Source organism: Oryzias latipes, chromosome 2 (genome assembly GCF_002234675.1).
Source record: "Oryzias latipes chromosome 2, ASM223467v1".
NCBI lineage: Eukaryota > Metazoa > Chordata > Actinopteri > Beloniformes > Adrianichthyidae > Oryzias > Oryzias latipes.
This window is the reverse complement of record NC_019860.2, coordinates 9,722,669-9,737,673: the sequence shown is the minus strand read 5'-3', so window position 1 is coordinate 9,737,673 and position 15,005 is coordinate 9,722,669. Positions and strand designations below refer to the sequence as shown.

Below are 15,005 nucleotides of genomic sequence, written 5' to 3'. Positions count from 1 at the left end.
TTCATTTGAAGACGGCCCTCTGAGGATTCGGGCTGAGAGAACGGGCAAGAGGGTGTCTAAAATTACTGTCCTGAATGAAATGTGAGAAAATAAATGAAATATGTTGTTGCATTAAGTTATGTTGTTATTTTTTCTAAGTATTTTCATGAAATTAATGTTTTTATTCAATGTTAAAGTCTGTTTCAGATTAAAATTTTGATTGTTCAAGGGTTTATTTAATCGTGTTTTTATTTTGCATTCATACATTGAGAAGCAGCCATGAATTTTCATTCCCAGATTAAGGCTATTTAAATTTTTCTTATGAAGAAAGTCTAGGAGATCCGTGGGAGATATTATTTCAAAATCATCCATGGATTAGATTATAGTCAGCTGTGTTTTTAACTGAAAGGGATCAAAAACTGCTCTGTGACTCTCAATCTGGAAAAAGGCTGCGTGCAAAAACTTCTGTCCAATCAGAAGGTCTGAATGCTGAACGTTGAAACTCCCGGTGACACCAACTCAAAATCTGATTGGTTGAAAGAAATGAATTACAGACATCGATTTTGGTCAAAACCATCACCCCTGCCTGGCAACAGGACAGCTGAAACGCTATTGGTTAATTTGCATATTCCGAGTTACATTGAATGCCTCATCCTGTTACAGCTGCGTCACAATCTCCGTCTCTGTAGTTCGCTACCGACTCTCTTCAGGTAAGTTTGTCGCAGGTCCAGTCAGGTTCAGATTAGTCTAATTTCGAACTAATTGTGCTCTACTTTTTACCAAAAAGTTATTATACATTTATAAGTGTAACTTTTTTTTAAATTACCCAGCCCCGGGAAAATGCAGGGCTGTTTGTTGAGGAAAGAATCGTTTAGACATTAGCTTGTTCATGTTAGTGCTAACACAACATGCTAGTTAACGGAGTTACTAAACTGTTAAATAAAGTTAACTTAAGTCTTGCGGTTCAAGGTTTTTCAGATTAACTGAATTGTTAAAGGTCACCACAACGTCAGAGAGTTTCAGTACTTTATAAAACAAAAAGTAAAAATACAATTAAAGTATAAATACATAATGTTCACAGTTGTAACTTGAAACTAAACTTGTCTCGACGTATACACGTCAAACCGTTTTAGTGGTTTATTAATTACAAAGTAAAAATATATTAAAGTTCAATTACAACATTTTTCACAGTCGTAACCTAATGTATTATTTCAGTATAATAAGTATAGATATATTATAACTAAAGTACATGTTTAAATACTATAATTTTTCTGTTTTAAAGCACTTGCACAAATAAAGTATCAAAGTTTAAATCACTACCTTTATGTAATGTAATAAAAATAACAATATATCCAGATTTTTGGTGAGCTTAAAAGTGACAGAAATTAACTGGATAACAAGTTTTTATTTTTTTTCTCCTAGTCTGAGTGAACTTCACTGTGTTTCAGCTGGTAAGTGCACACCCTACAATCTTTTTCTCTACTTTATAATGGACTGCTTTTTAATTTTAAACAAATGTGGTCTACTCTGAGCTCAGATATTGTGTTTTTTAATGTGGTACTGTGTTCTTGCTCACTAAAGTCCCACATTTCTTCCACTTTCTGATCCACATCACCCTTAAGTCTCTGATTTGTTCTGACATTAATGACTGCACTTTATTACATTAACAGCTCTTTAGTGTTTACGTTGTTCTTGTAACAAAGTGCAGTAGTAGACTAAACTTTATCCTTCCAACAACTTAAAAATGGTATGTAAAATATTTATATCAAACTTTGTAGTATTATTCAGAATTTTTAATTTTTATGTGGATCTATCTTATGGTTTATAAACTGCATTGCTAAAGAAACTAGTGGCATCTGTTTTGTGTATGAAATTTTGCTGGCTGGACAGTTTTACACTTTTTTACATCATTTTTTTGTGTGTCTTCCAGGGGATCCTGTGTCCACGCTCTCTGCTCTCTTGTTATCTTGGCTTTTTCTAGACTTTGCCTTTATCTATATAAACTCTTTTAAATACCCTATCACTATTCTGTCACTATTCTGCATATCCTCAATCTTTAATCCTCTAATTTTTTTGTCACATCTTTTTTTTTTTTTTTTCTGCTTCATCTCCACTCTGATTTTCTGCTATACCTCCTTTCAGGTGAAAAGTGCCTATTTCTCAGCGAATAAGTGCTGCAGGTGAAAAGTGCCTGGTCTTTGTTCGGAAAACTATATACGAAACCCAACTATAAGACCTGTGAAAGATACCAGATTTCAAATATATAAGATCCAACTGATTGTTTGACCAAACTTCTGTCAGGTTAAAAGTGCCTGAGGCAAATACGTGCCAACAATCTTGCTTGATTCCAAAGATACCAGATTTTGTATTGTGTCTAAATCTGAAGTCTGAAGAATGCCTAGGAAGAACCAGCGTTCCCAGTCCCAGAAGGCCCGATGGAAGAACGTGAGAGAAGGTGCAGCTGCCGGTGAAAAAGAAGCTCCTCAGATCGTGAACCTGGTAAACGTGTCTGCTGAGAGTCCAGAGGTCCTACATGGTGGTCAACAATTACAGAAAGGTTCATATGCTGATGCTGTGAAGAAAGGATGTCACCCTGATAGTTTCAGTGAAGTAGAACACATTTCTGATGGAGATACTTTCTCAGCTGTAGTTCACCATGATGCTACTCACAAACCTCCATTTGCTCGGAGACAGCAGGTACACCAGACTGAACCAGAAGAACCGAGTGCTGGACCATCTCATGTGGACAAGATGAAGCTGAAACTGCAACCATCTGTCAAACATGTTTCTGCATCTTACAGCCAAAGTTCTCTTAAATATGGTACATTTAGGAATACACAGTGTACAGCTAACAGTCAGGTGTTTTTGGCATTTCTGTATGAAAATGAGAACATTACTAGAGCAGATCTTGACCATGTTTTAGATAAAGGTGATGCGGTGTACAGACAGGTCAGACTAAGGTTTCCAACCAGTGTTTTTCTGGCCACCGATGAGTTACCAGAGGTAGTACCTGCACGTAGATCTACATTGTATGTGAACATGACTCTACCTGCCATTTATGGATCATTTCTAGGAGGAACCAACCTTCCCAGCCTTGAAGAAGGACTCAGCCACCTGTCTTCTGATGTCCAGTATGCTCTGCTGATCATGTCAGGTTTGACTGTTGCAGTTTTCCGATGTAGATCACATGATAACTACAACTACGGCTTCTTTGATCCTCATTCCCGTACTGCTGAAGGGTTACCATCTGCTCTTGGTACCGCTGTGATGTTGAAATTCACATATCTAACTGACATGATTGACAGGATCAAACTCTGCCACACCAAGTTTGACTCACAACCTTCCACCCTGTATGAGCTGAAGCCTGTCGAGTTTTCCAGTGTGAACACAGACGGCAGGAGAAACGTGTTGGACTGCAGACCAACTGTTGCTGAGTCACATGGAGCTGCTGATGGGTCAACCTCACATCCAGCTGCTGACCAGCCTCTGAACATCTCTCCACCCATGTCCACATCTGCTATCATCTCGGAAGAGTTATCTGCTGGTAATGTCACCTCAACTGTGCAGCAGGTAGGACTCATGATGTCTGAGACTACAACTGAACATGAACCTTCAGGTGAATCTACTTCATCACATGATGTTTCTGTCACTGACAGAAATCTAGACACTAAGGTAATCCAGACCACTGTCAAAGATCATCCTGATCCTGGACTTACAGAAACCTCCATTAATTTTTCAAGGCTTAGTAAGTCAGAAAGACGAAAAATGAGGAGAAGATTGATAAACTCCATGAAAAAAGGCCAGAAACAGGAGGATAAAAATAGTAAAGAAAGAGAAAAATATAAAAACAATCCTACTTTCAGAGAAAAGAAAACTCTGCAGAGTCAAAAGAATTATTCTGAGAACAGCCAACTTCGAGAAAAAAAGAAACTGAATATGAAGACATATTTTAAGAATTGTACTATTAAAAATGTAGACTTTCAACAAAAAAGAATACTGTACATTAGAGATCGTTACAGACAAAATGAAGAGTTCAGACAAAGTCGGAGATCTTGCATGAAGGAGAGATCTCATCAACATTACAGACAAAACGAACCGTTCAGACTGAAAAAAAAAATGTATTTAAGAAATCGTTACAGGCTAAATGAAGAGTTCAGACAAAGACAGAAAATGTATTTAAGAAACCGTTACAGGCTAAATGAAAAGTTCAGACAGAAACAGAAATCTTACATGAAGCAGAAATCTCATCAACGTTATGAAAATGACAGTTTTCCGTTTGAGACACAGACAGTTTATGAAACGGATGATGAGAGACAGATACAGAAGTAACTGTGCATTTAGACGGATGCACAACCTCAGATGTGCCATGATAATAAGAAAAAAGTACAGACAGATGAAGAGACCTACACAGACTGTAGAAACAGAGACGGACAACAGTTTGATTAAAAATGCCATTTCTGTCTTCAGGTCCAACATTCAAGCCGGACCTTCTTATGTTTGCACTGTGTGTCATAAAGCCTCGTTTCCAAACCAGGTCCTAGTCTGCAGAAGGTCCAGTTATGTAACCAACACAGCAGTCATTGAACCGTGCCTGACAGGTAAATATGTCCACGTGTGTGAAGGTTCCTGCAGAGACCAACCATGTTTAGTTCCTAGTGAGAGACGTAAGGAGTGGATTTGTCACACGTGTCACAGTTATGTAAAAAAAGGTGCTGTACCAGCTCTAGCTGCTGTCAACAACCTAGAACTGACAGAGATTCCTGATGAACTGAAAGACCTGAACATCCTGGAGAGACATCTGATCTCTAGGTGTATTCCTTTTGCTAAAATAATTCCTCTTCCTAAAGGCAGACAAAGACTGATTCGTGGCAATGTAGTGTGTGTTCCCTCACAGGTGCAGGAAACAGTGGAAGCTTTACCCAGACTAAGAAACGAGTCTCAGGTGATGAGAGTGAAACTGAAGAGACGCTTGTGTTACAAAGGTCATCAGCTGTTCCAGACGGTAACCTGGTCTAAACTTGTACGAGCGCTGCTCAAACTAAAACTTGTACACCCACAATACCAGGACATAACTATCAGAGATGAAGCTGAACTCTGTGACCCCACACTTCCTGATGAGGAGGAGGATGATGAGGATGATAGGATGGATGACGGTGATTATGATGAAGCAGATTTAATGGAGATAGACATGTGTGAGAAAAGTGCTATGTGTGAGTCTGAACGTGAAGTTGAGAGGTTAAGTGATGATGATGAACCAGCACAGCAGCAGAGAAATGATGATGATGAAGAGAATGAGCTGCCAAACGGAGGCTTTGCTTTGGAATCCTGTTTGCAGGTGCCAGACATTTCAGAAGAGATCATGTGTTTCTCTGATAACACCTATTGTGTTGCTCCCGCAGAAAGAAACAGTCCTGTCAGCTTCTTCAGAACCCCCAAACTGGAGGCCATGGCGTTCCCGGTGCAGTTTCCTACTGGTCAGAACACGCTGGACGAACACAGACGTATTAAAGTCACACCCAGTGGTTATTTCAAGGCTAGACTTTTTAACACAGATGATCGCTTTGCCAGAGACCCAACATATCTGTTTTTTGCCCAGTTTGTGACTGAGATCCACCTAGCCAACTCCAGCATGATGGTACAGCTGAGAAAAGGTAAAACTCTGACTAGAGATGGACGTAGGATAACCTCAGCTATGTTGCAGGACAAACAAGAGGTTGAGAGACTTGTGAGGAATAAAGATGCCATCAGGTTCATGCAGCCCCTGAGAGGAACTCCAGCCTACTGGCACAAAACCACCAGAGACCTGTATGCCATGATTCGACAGTTAGGAACGCCAACTTTCTTCTGTACATTTTCAGCAGCAGAGATGAGGTGGCCTGAAGTCATTACAGCTGTTAAGAGACAACAGGGTGAACAGGTTGACTTTGAAGCTCTAGACTGGTCAGAAAAGTGTGAGATCCTCAGATCCAATCCAGTGTGTGTGATGAGGCTTTTTGACAAACGGGTTGAATGTCTTTTCAGGGACTTGTTGTGTTCAGATGCTCAGCCTTTAGGAAAGGTCATTGACTTCTTTTACAGAGTAGAGTTTCAGCACAGAGGGAGTCCCCACATACACATGATGCTCTGGATTGATCAGGCCCCACAGGTGGAAGTAAACAGTGATCAGACTGTGTGTGATTTTGTTGACAGGTACATCTCAGCCCAACTTCCTGACCCAAGCACACAACCAGAACTTTACAAGAAGGTGACAGAGGTGCAGAAACACAGCAAGAACCACACTAGAACTTGTTTCAAGAGCGTGAACTCTGGGTGCAGGTTTGGTTTTCCTAAACCACCATGTAGACAAACCATGATAACAAGACCTGATGAAGATGACCACACCAGTGCTGCCAAGGAGAAACTCAGACCTCTGTACCAGCTCCTGATCGACCCTCAAACTGCTTCTTTGTCCTTGGACCAGCTCCTGGCTCAATGCAACCTGACGATGGCAGAGTATGAAGGCTACCTCCACAGCATGACCAGAAAAACGGCTTTGGTCCTGAAACGTCAGCCTAAAGACTCGTGGATAAACAATTACAATCCACATCTGCTTGAAGCCTGGGACAGCAACATCGACGTGTCCTACATCCTCAACGCTTACTCCTGCATCGAGTATCTGACCAAGTACATCACTAAGAAGGAGAGCGGCCTGTCTGACTATCTGAAAACTGTGATGGATAATGCTCACATGGACCGGGTGAACGAGTGTGATGAGATGAGAGCGGTCATGCAGGCTTATTCAAAAAAGAGAGAGATTAGTGCTCAGGAGTGTGTCACGCGTGCTTGTGGTTTACACATGAAAAAAGGTTCTCGTGCAGTTGTGTTTGTACCTACAGATGACAACCCAGTCCGCATGAGTCGACCTCTCTCGTTCCTGGAGAACACCACAGACGACTGCTGCAACATCTGGATGACCAGTCTGAGTGACAAATACAAGGCCAGACCGGAGACAGCGGAGTACGAGGGCATGTGTTTGGCTGATTTTGCTTCAACATGCAGGTTTGTCAGTGCTAACAAGTCAAAGAGTAAGAATGTTTTACCACTCCTCAATGACTTAGGGTTTGTGCAGAGACGGCGAAATGACAAAGCAGCTGTCATCAGATATTACCACTGTTCACAGGAGAAACACCCAGAGCAGTTTTACGGTAGACTTCTGAAACTGTATGTTCCTCATCGCTCAGACTCAGAGCTGAAGTCAGAGCACTTCCCAACCTATCAGTCCTTCTACCAGTCTGGCGTGTCGTATCTGCCGGGATCCGAAGACTATGAGTATGTGATTGACATCGTCAAACGAAACAGAAAGAGGTATGAGAAGAACAGTGAGGAGATTGAGAACGCTCTGCAGGAGTTTGAAGACAACGGAGACCAGGCGGTTGATGAGTGGTGTAATCTTGCTCCTGAATCTGATGTTGTGAGGGTGCAGTGTGATGATGACTTGCAGGCAGATGAGGCTGACAACGAACAGGAAAATGTCCCAGACTACAACCCTCAGTCTAACGCTGGAACAGAAGTCAGAGCCTTCAGAGAGCCTTCCTCCATTGACCCAGCAGTTCTACGTGGTATGTATCAGACCCTGAACCAGAAGCAGGCCTGTGTGTTCTATGCAGTCAGAGACTGGTGCATCAAACGTGTGTGTCAACTGGATCCAGAGCCGTTCTTCCTTTTTGTTAACGGTGGTGCAGGAACAGGTAAATCTCATCTGATCAAATGCATTTACTCAGAAGCCTCTAAGATCCTGAGGAAACTACCAGCACGTGCAGAGGAGGCCGACATCTCAAACCCAACTGTCTTGCTCACTGCTTTTACTGGTACCGCTGCCTTCAACATCTCAGGAACAACCCTCCACTCTCTCCTGAAGCTGCCTAGAAGCCTGAAACCTCCTATCTGTGGACTTGGTAACCAGCTGGATGAGGTCAGAGCTGAGCTTTTCAACGCTGAAATCCTGATTATTGATGAGATTTCCATGGTGTCAAGGCCTCTGTTTGCTTATGTAGATGCAAGGCTGAAACAGATCAAAGGCAGTCAGAAACCCTTTGGAGGAATGTCAGTTTTAGCCGTTGGAGATTTCTATCAGCTGCCACCAGTGCGACAGTCTAAACCCCTGTGTGTGTTTCAGCCGTCAGACATTGACCTGTGGTGGCAACATTTCCAGGTGGTCACTCTGACGGACATCATGCGGCAGAAAGACGACGTTGCCTTTGCAGAGCTGCTGAACAGACTTCGGGTGAAGGAAAAGACGGAGGAGTTGTCTCAGGAAGACAGAGATTTGTTGTCTCAGACCATCACTGATGCTTCTCGTTGTCCCACTGATGTTCTGCACATTTTTGCCACCAACAAGCAGGTCGATGAACACAACTGTGCAACACTCACTCTGCTCCACCCAGACGTGATCAGCATCGATGCAGACGACTTCCAGAAAGACCCACAAACAGGCAGAATGACCCGACAGGACAAACCAGGTAAAGGAGGCAGAAACGAGTTGGCAGACACTCTGAAGGTCGCTGAGGGAGTTCGAGTCATGCTCACCAGAAATATCGACATCCAGAACGGACTGGTCAACGGTGCATTTGGTAAGCTGCTGAGAGTGGTAAGTTCTGGTAACGACCAACACATCATCAAACTTGGTCTCAGAATGGACAACCAGGTGAGAAACAACCAGACTGGAGCTGCAGATGACCTGGTCTACATCGAGAGAGCAGAGGAGAACCTGAAACAGAGGAGGGTGGTCCGAAGACAGTTTCCTGTAAGACTAGCCTTTGCCTGCACCGTGCACAAGACTCAGGGCCTCACGACCAGTGCTGCTGTGGTGTCACTGAAGAACATCTTTGAACCAGGTATGGCTTATGTAGCTCTCAGCAGGGTGACGGCTCTCAGTGGTCTGTATCTACTGGACATGGATGAGAGGAAGATCTATGCCAACCCAGAAATCACTGCAGCTCTGCACACAATGAGACCAGCACAGGTAGACCACACAATGCCTCTTCTGCAGGTGAGAGAAGCAGTGAGCAGACCCCACACTCTGACTATTGTCCACCACAACACAGAGGGACTTCCATCTCACATCAGCGACATCAGGAGTCATCATGAAATGTGTCTAGCAGATGTTTTGTGTCTCACTGAAACCCACCTGCAAGGCTCTTTTGTTGCAGAAAGTCTCCAGCTGGACGGCTACGCCATGTTCAGACGTAACAGACACGTGTCCTACACTAACCTTCCTCACATGGCCAGCAGAGGTGGAGGAGGAGTTGCTGTTTATGTCAGAAACTACATCCAGGTCCAACACAAACAGTATTTACACAATGTGACTGATCTTGAGTTTGTGGTTTTGAAGCTTCAGGCTCCGTTCCAGGCTCTGATAGCAGCTGTTTACAGACCTCCAGACTACAGTGTCTCAGTATTCCTGCAGAACCTGGTAAGTCTTCTGGACTCTCTGGAGGTGATGGACTGTCATCCAATCATTGTGTCAGGTGACTTCAATGAGAATCAGCTGCTCATTGTACGAAAGCCCATTGTGGAGATGTTTCAGTCTAGAGGGTACAAACAACTGATCACTTCTGCCACCACAGAGAAGAACACGCTGCTCGACCTCATTTTCATTTCTCAGCCACAGCCATGTCTCAGTTCTGGTGTCCTGAGGACCTACCACAGCTACCACAACCCTGTTTTCTGTGTCCTGTCCTTCAGCCAGACGTGAACAAGCCAGGTGAGCTTTAAATGTGCTGAAATATGAGACCAAACTGTGTTAGTGCTGCAGGAAGGAAGACCGTAAATGTGAGTATTTGGGATCTAAACGCTGAACTTGTTTGAACTGCTGGTATCATGTTTGTAAAATACTTTAACAAAAGACTCAAAGGGAACAAAAGATTTATTCTGCTCAGTCATAAATATATTTTTACAAGTCAATTTAATAGAATAAATTTTACAGATTGTTTTTTAAGAGTATCAAATATATTCTGATTTTTATTGCAGATCATTGTTTTATTAGATAATCCAACATTCTATTTAATTTTTTTAGATGTTATCCATAATGACAAAACATAAGAAGTAATAATATAAGGATAATTATGAATTGAAGCCAACTAAATATGTATTTTTTAATAGACAAACATACTCAGATTAATATTTTTTACTGATAATTATGTTTTATTAGATAATCAAACATTATAATTAATAATGTTTCTTTGAGCAGATAATGTTAAACATACTTGATTTTAATATTAGACTACAATCAAATCCGTTTAATTTTAATAATGTTTTAATAGAGAATCAAAACAATCAGGTGAACATCTTTTCCAGATAATCATGTTGATACAGAACTGTGAGCTCGTTGGTTCTGTGCATTTATCCGGGTGGGTCTGGGTCAGGGAGGATAAATGCACAGAACCAACGGTTGAAGAAAAGCTAGATGACATTTACTGCAGCAGGACAACATCAGAAGTCTGGTGTCCATGTGCTCTCCAGACTTCTGATGTCCCACCAACACAGACCAGCTGACAGCAGCCCCCACTAGGGAAGAGCAGTGGGGGGGTTATCCGGGAGGGGAGTGGGGGGGGGGGCATACTATATAGATGTATTTCCTTGGATGTTTTTTTTTGTTTTTTTTTCTTCAACTATCTGAAATATCTGGGTTGTTGACATGTTCTCCTGTGAGAACGTCTAGCTTCACTAAGTGCAGCTGCAGCAGCGACTGCACACTTTCCACCATCTTGATCAAGATCAGATCCAAACTAGACCACAGTTGTTGGACCACAGAGAAAGGCTCTAGGTCCTGCCCTCTCAGTCCTCCTTCAAAGCAGAAGATGAGCTGGAACCCTCCAGCCTTCACCTGGGAGCAGAGACACAACACAGCCTAACAAGAACAGAGAAGAACATCACTGCTGGACCACATGAGCTCCTCCAACAGTGTCAGAAGGTTCTGAACTAGTTTCACTTTCAGAGAATATCGTTCTCCTCCAGTCTGCTTTTATTTCAGCTGGAGCATCTCCTAGATCACATGTTGGAGGACTAAAGAATCATCCATGTGTTCTTTCTTCAGGTTCTTCACAGCACTGCTGAGACCTTCAGTCCTGAACCGGTAACTCTTCTCAAGTCTTCCTAACCAAATGGGAGTGAAGATTCTCTGGACAGCAGATGTGTCCTGCAGCACTGTTGAAGGTATTCATGGTCTTCATCACATGACCTTCCTCCTTTCAGAGTTTGTGTAGTTTTGTGAGGAGCAGCTCCACATTTGTTCCTGGACATCCCATCTGTCCACCCTGGTAGAGACTAAGTGGTCTGCTCTGATTTCAGACATGGTGCTGCAGGGAAACCATCGTCTTCACACTGTTCTAGTCGTCTCTGTTCTGGATCAGAACCTCCAAACAAGGCTGAAAGGTAAACTTTGACTATTTCAATTCCTTCATAAAACATCTACCTTCAATGACCAACACACTGAAGCACTTTCTCAACACTCTTGATCTTCTATTTGTAGATCTTCATTCAAACAAGTTCAAGGAGGCATCAGCTCATCATCTGAAAGTGGAAGCGGTCACATGGTGAACATACTTTGGATCTTTGATTTGAGCCTCTACAGACAAAATCATGAACAGAAAACTAAACAGTTATGGATATTTCAGAGTTTTTTTTCTTTGAAGACTGTTGGAAATTGTAGAAACTGGATTCACATGTTTGTTATCATACTTGATCACATTGTGGATGTTTGGGAACTTCTCAATATCACTCTCCTACTTTTAGAAAAGTTTAAAAAAAAACTGTGCACCATTCAAAAGTCTGCAAAGTCAGACATCCAAAAGTGAATTGGAAAGACAAAATCTGAATGTGTCTGAGACTCTAGAGTGAAGCACAGGAATCCTGCCTCACTGTGGCTGTCAGCTGGTACCTAGAGATCACAGGTTTACATTTGTGCTCTAATGCTGGACCGTCTAAAGCCAGTAGAGACGTTAGTCACAGATTCAACTGCAGAGTTAGTTAGTCTGGGTACTATGGGAAACACAACTCACTTACTTTCAGTCAGTTATGTATATATCTGCCATTCTCCATTCTTGTGAATATATAGACAGATACATATTTACTTTGTAGAATAATATTTCAACATCACGCCTGATAACCAAAGAACCAGTAAGTCATGCATTATTTATTTTATTTATATATATATATATATATATATATATATATATATTTCTTTAGTGCTTATATGATGCTATTCTACTGTCTTTTGTTTTGTCTGTTCTTTTAGTTATGACTCTGCTGTAGTTTAAATGTTTATTTTTATTCTAAGATAGATTTTCTTGTTTTTATTAGTCAAATGTGAATTTCTCTTGTTTTATGCTGCACAGCACTTTAGATAACTGAGGTTTTTAAATATTAATATAGAAATGAACATGAACTGAATTGATTCATCCTTAAATCATTACAAAGGGTTAGAAATTGTTGCTTACACTTATTTTTTGGTATCTTTCTTTTTTTTTTTAATTTTCCGTGTGATTTATGTTCAGGTCACTGAAAAAGCACTTTAATATTTTTTTTGATTGTTAACTTGTTTATTTATTTAGATACAAGTATTTAAAATTGTGTTTTTAGGATAAAATCCTTTTTTACTTTAAAGTGTTCAGTATGTATGAACATAAGATCAAAAGTCTGCCATTCTCCATTCTTGTGAATATTCTATCAGACGTTTTCTGTCCTCAGTATTTATGTTTTTACAAATCTGTTCTTTGGACAGGATTTTAAAAAGTTGTGTTTTTCACGCGATAAAACTATCAAAGTAATCACTGAATGTGATAATCATATAGACACATACATATTTACATTGTAGAATAATATTTTAACATATCACGTCTGATAACCAAAGAACCAGTAAGTCATGCATTATTTATTTTATTTCATATATATTTGTTTCTTTAGTGCTTTTATGATGCTATTCTACTGTCTTTGTTTTGTCTGCACAGCACTTTAGATAACTGAAGTTTTTAAATATTAATATATAAATGAACCTAAATTAAATTAAATTATCCTTAAATCATTGCAAAGGGCTAGAAATTGTTGATTACTTTTTTTGGTATCTTTTTATTTTATTGTCATGTCATTTATGTTCAGGTCACTGAAAAAGCACTTTAATATTTTTTGGGTTGGTTTGTATTTAGAATTGTTATTTATGATTTTTTTTTTATCTTTAGATTGTCAGTATGTATTAGAATAAGGGCAATGGTAATGTTTGTGTTAACAATTTCAAATTTTATTCACGTTTTTCACTTTTTACTAAAGTCTATTTTTTATTGGGATGTTGTAAGGTCTTAGAAATTGTTTACACTTTTATTTTTGATATCTTTCACTTTATTGTCATGTCATTTATGTTCAGGTCACTGAAAAAGCACTTTAATATTTTTGGTTGGTTTGCTTCTTTATTTATTTAGATAGAAGTATTTAGAATTGTTATTTAGGTTTTTTTTTTTTTACTTTACTAAGGTCAAAGGTACTTGTAATGTTTGTGTTAACAATTTCAAATTTCATTCATGTTTTTCACTTTTACTAAAGTCTTTCTTTATTGGAATGTTGTAAGGTCTTTGAAATGAATGCATTAAGAATGATCAACTTGTTGTCATGGAGTTAAATATCTATAACTTTGTCTATAACCTTTTTCTATTTTTCTACTTAGGTTTATATTTTCTTTTTCAGTAAAATGTTAAAGTTCTGCTGAAACAAGAGACAAAACAACCTGATTGATGTTTTATTCTTGGCATTAGAAAATTAAGTCTGAATAATTTCAGTAAAGCATGAATCTATTTCTATGTATAATTGCTCATTACACACACACACGTGCATACACACAATAAATAAAAAAATGCTTAATGTTTCTTTTGTTTCTTTATTTAGAAGTTGTTTTGTGTAGATACCATAAGAAATGTAATTCCTGCAATTACATTTTTATAACAGGCAAAATTATTTGTAAAATGTGCTACTGTATATTATTGTTTGCATTGTTTTAACTGATTCATAATTTTTACTGTCAATTTGTTTTTCTGTTACAAATAAACATTTTTTTATGCATAATGAAATTGTGTCTGAAACATGCTTTAAGATTTGTGTAAAAATAAAATTCATTTTGAATTGTCTTCTAAACTTTGTCTGATGCTTCATTAACCCTTTTACTATTAACTGTTAAGATTCTCTTTCTGCAAGTGAAACATTTAAAGTATATTTACTTTTCATAAAATTCTGAACTTTGCAGTCATAAAATTATTTTAAATATAGTATTAAATTTCTACTATTTCACATTTTAAGATCAGTTTTCTAAAGAAAAAAACTAAGAAATTTAGCTACTTTTTTACCTTTTTAAAAAAGTGAACTATTTCCGCAAGTTATAATATTTAACTTTGCAACATCTTCAAATTTTCAAGTTCAGCCATTTCTTCGAAAATCTCAGCTTTCATGCTTAACTCCTACAATTGTTGACCTATTTTAGCCATTCTAATGTTCAACTTTTTCAGATTATTCCTGCTATGATTTTTTTTTTCAAATCTTTTAACTTTTAAAGATATTCCAGGGTTTTTGCTTCATTAAAATACATAGGACATCTTATCGCTTAACTTCTTTTACAGTTTTTTGCCCACTTTGACCTTTCTACTTTTAAAATTTTGAGCTCTTTCAGCTCAGTTCAGCCATTTATTTTACACATTAAGCTTTCTTTCAGCAATACAGCATTCAACCCTGCATTTTCTTCTGGAAATGCAGCTCCTTCTAGTTATTCTTTACACCTATCTTCCGCCGTTTTTCGCCGCTTAACTCCTTCTACAATTTTTAACCGATTGTAACCATTCAACTTTTAAAATGTTCAGCTCTTTCTGCTTATTTGTGCTATGACTTTTGGTTTTTCAAATCATTTTACTTTTTAAGATATTCCAGGTTTTCCGGGAATTTTTGCTCCATTGAAATACATGGAGAATTTTTCGTGCAGAAGTTCACAGTTAAACTCCTTCTACAATTTTTCA

The 15,005-nt window shown here is 39.2% G+C and overlaps 1 protein-coding gene across 1 annotated transcript; it reads left to right on the top strand.

Annotated features, from left to right (window-relative positions):
- Nucleotides 1–532: 532 nt before the first annotated feature.
- On the top strand, nt 533–13,870 carry LOC105358784. Its single transcript, XM_023961742.1, has 6 exons — nt 533–689; nt 1,402–1,430; nt 1,910–10,930; nt 11,054–11,172; nt 11,308–11,391; nt 11,489–13,870. The coding sequence occupies exon 3, from the start codon at nt 4,235–4,237 to the stop codon at nt 9,710–9,712; it is 5,478 nt and encodes a 1,825-aa protein (XP_023817510.1). The 5' UTR covers nt 533–689; nt 1,402–1,430; nt 1,910–4,234; the 3' UTR covers nt 9,713–10,930; nt 11,054–11,172; nt 11,308–11,391; nt 11,489–13,870.
- The last annotated feature ends 1,135 nt before the right edge of the window (nt 13,871–15,005 follow it).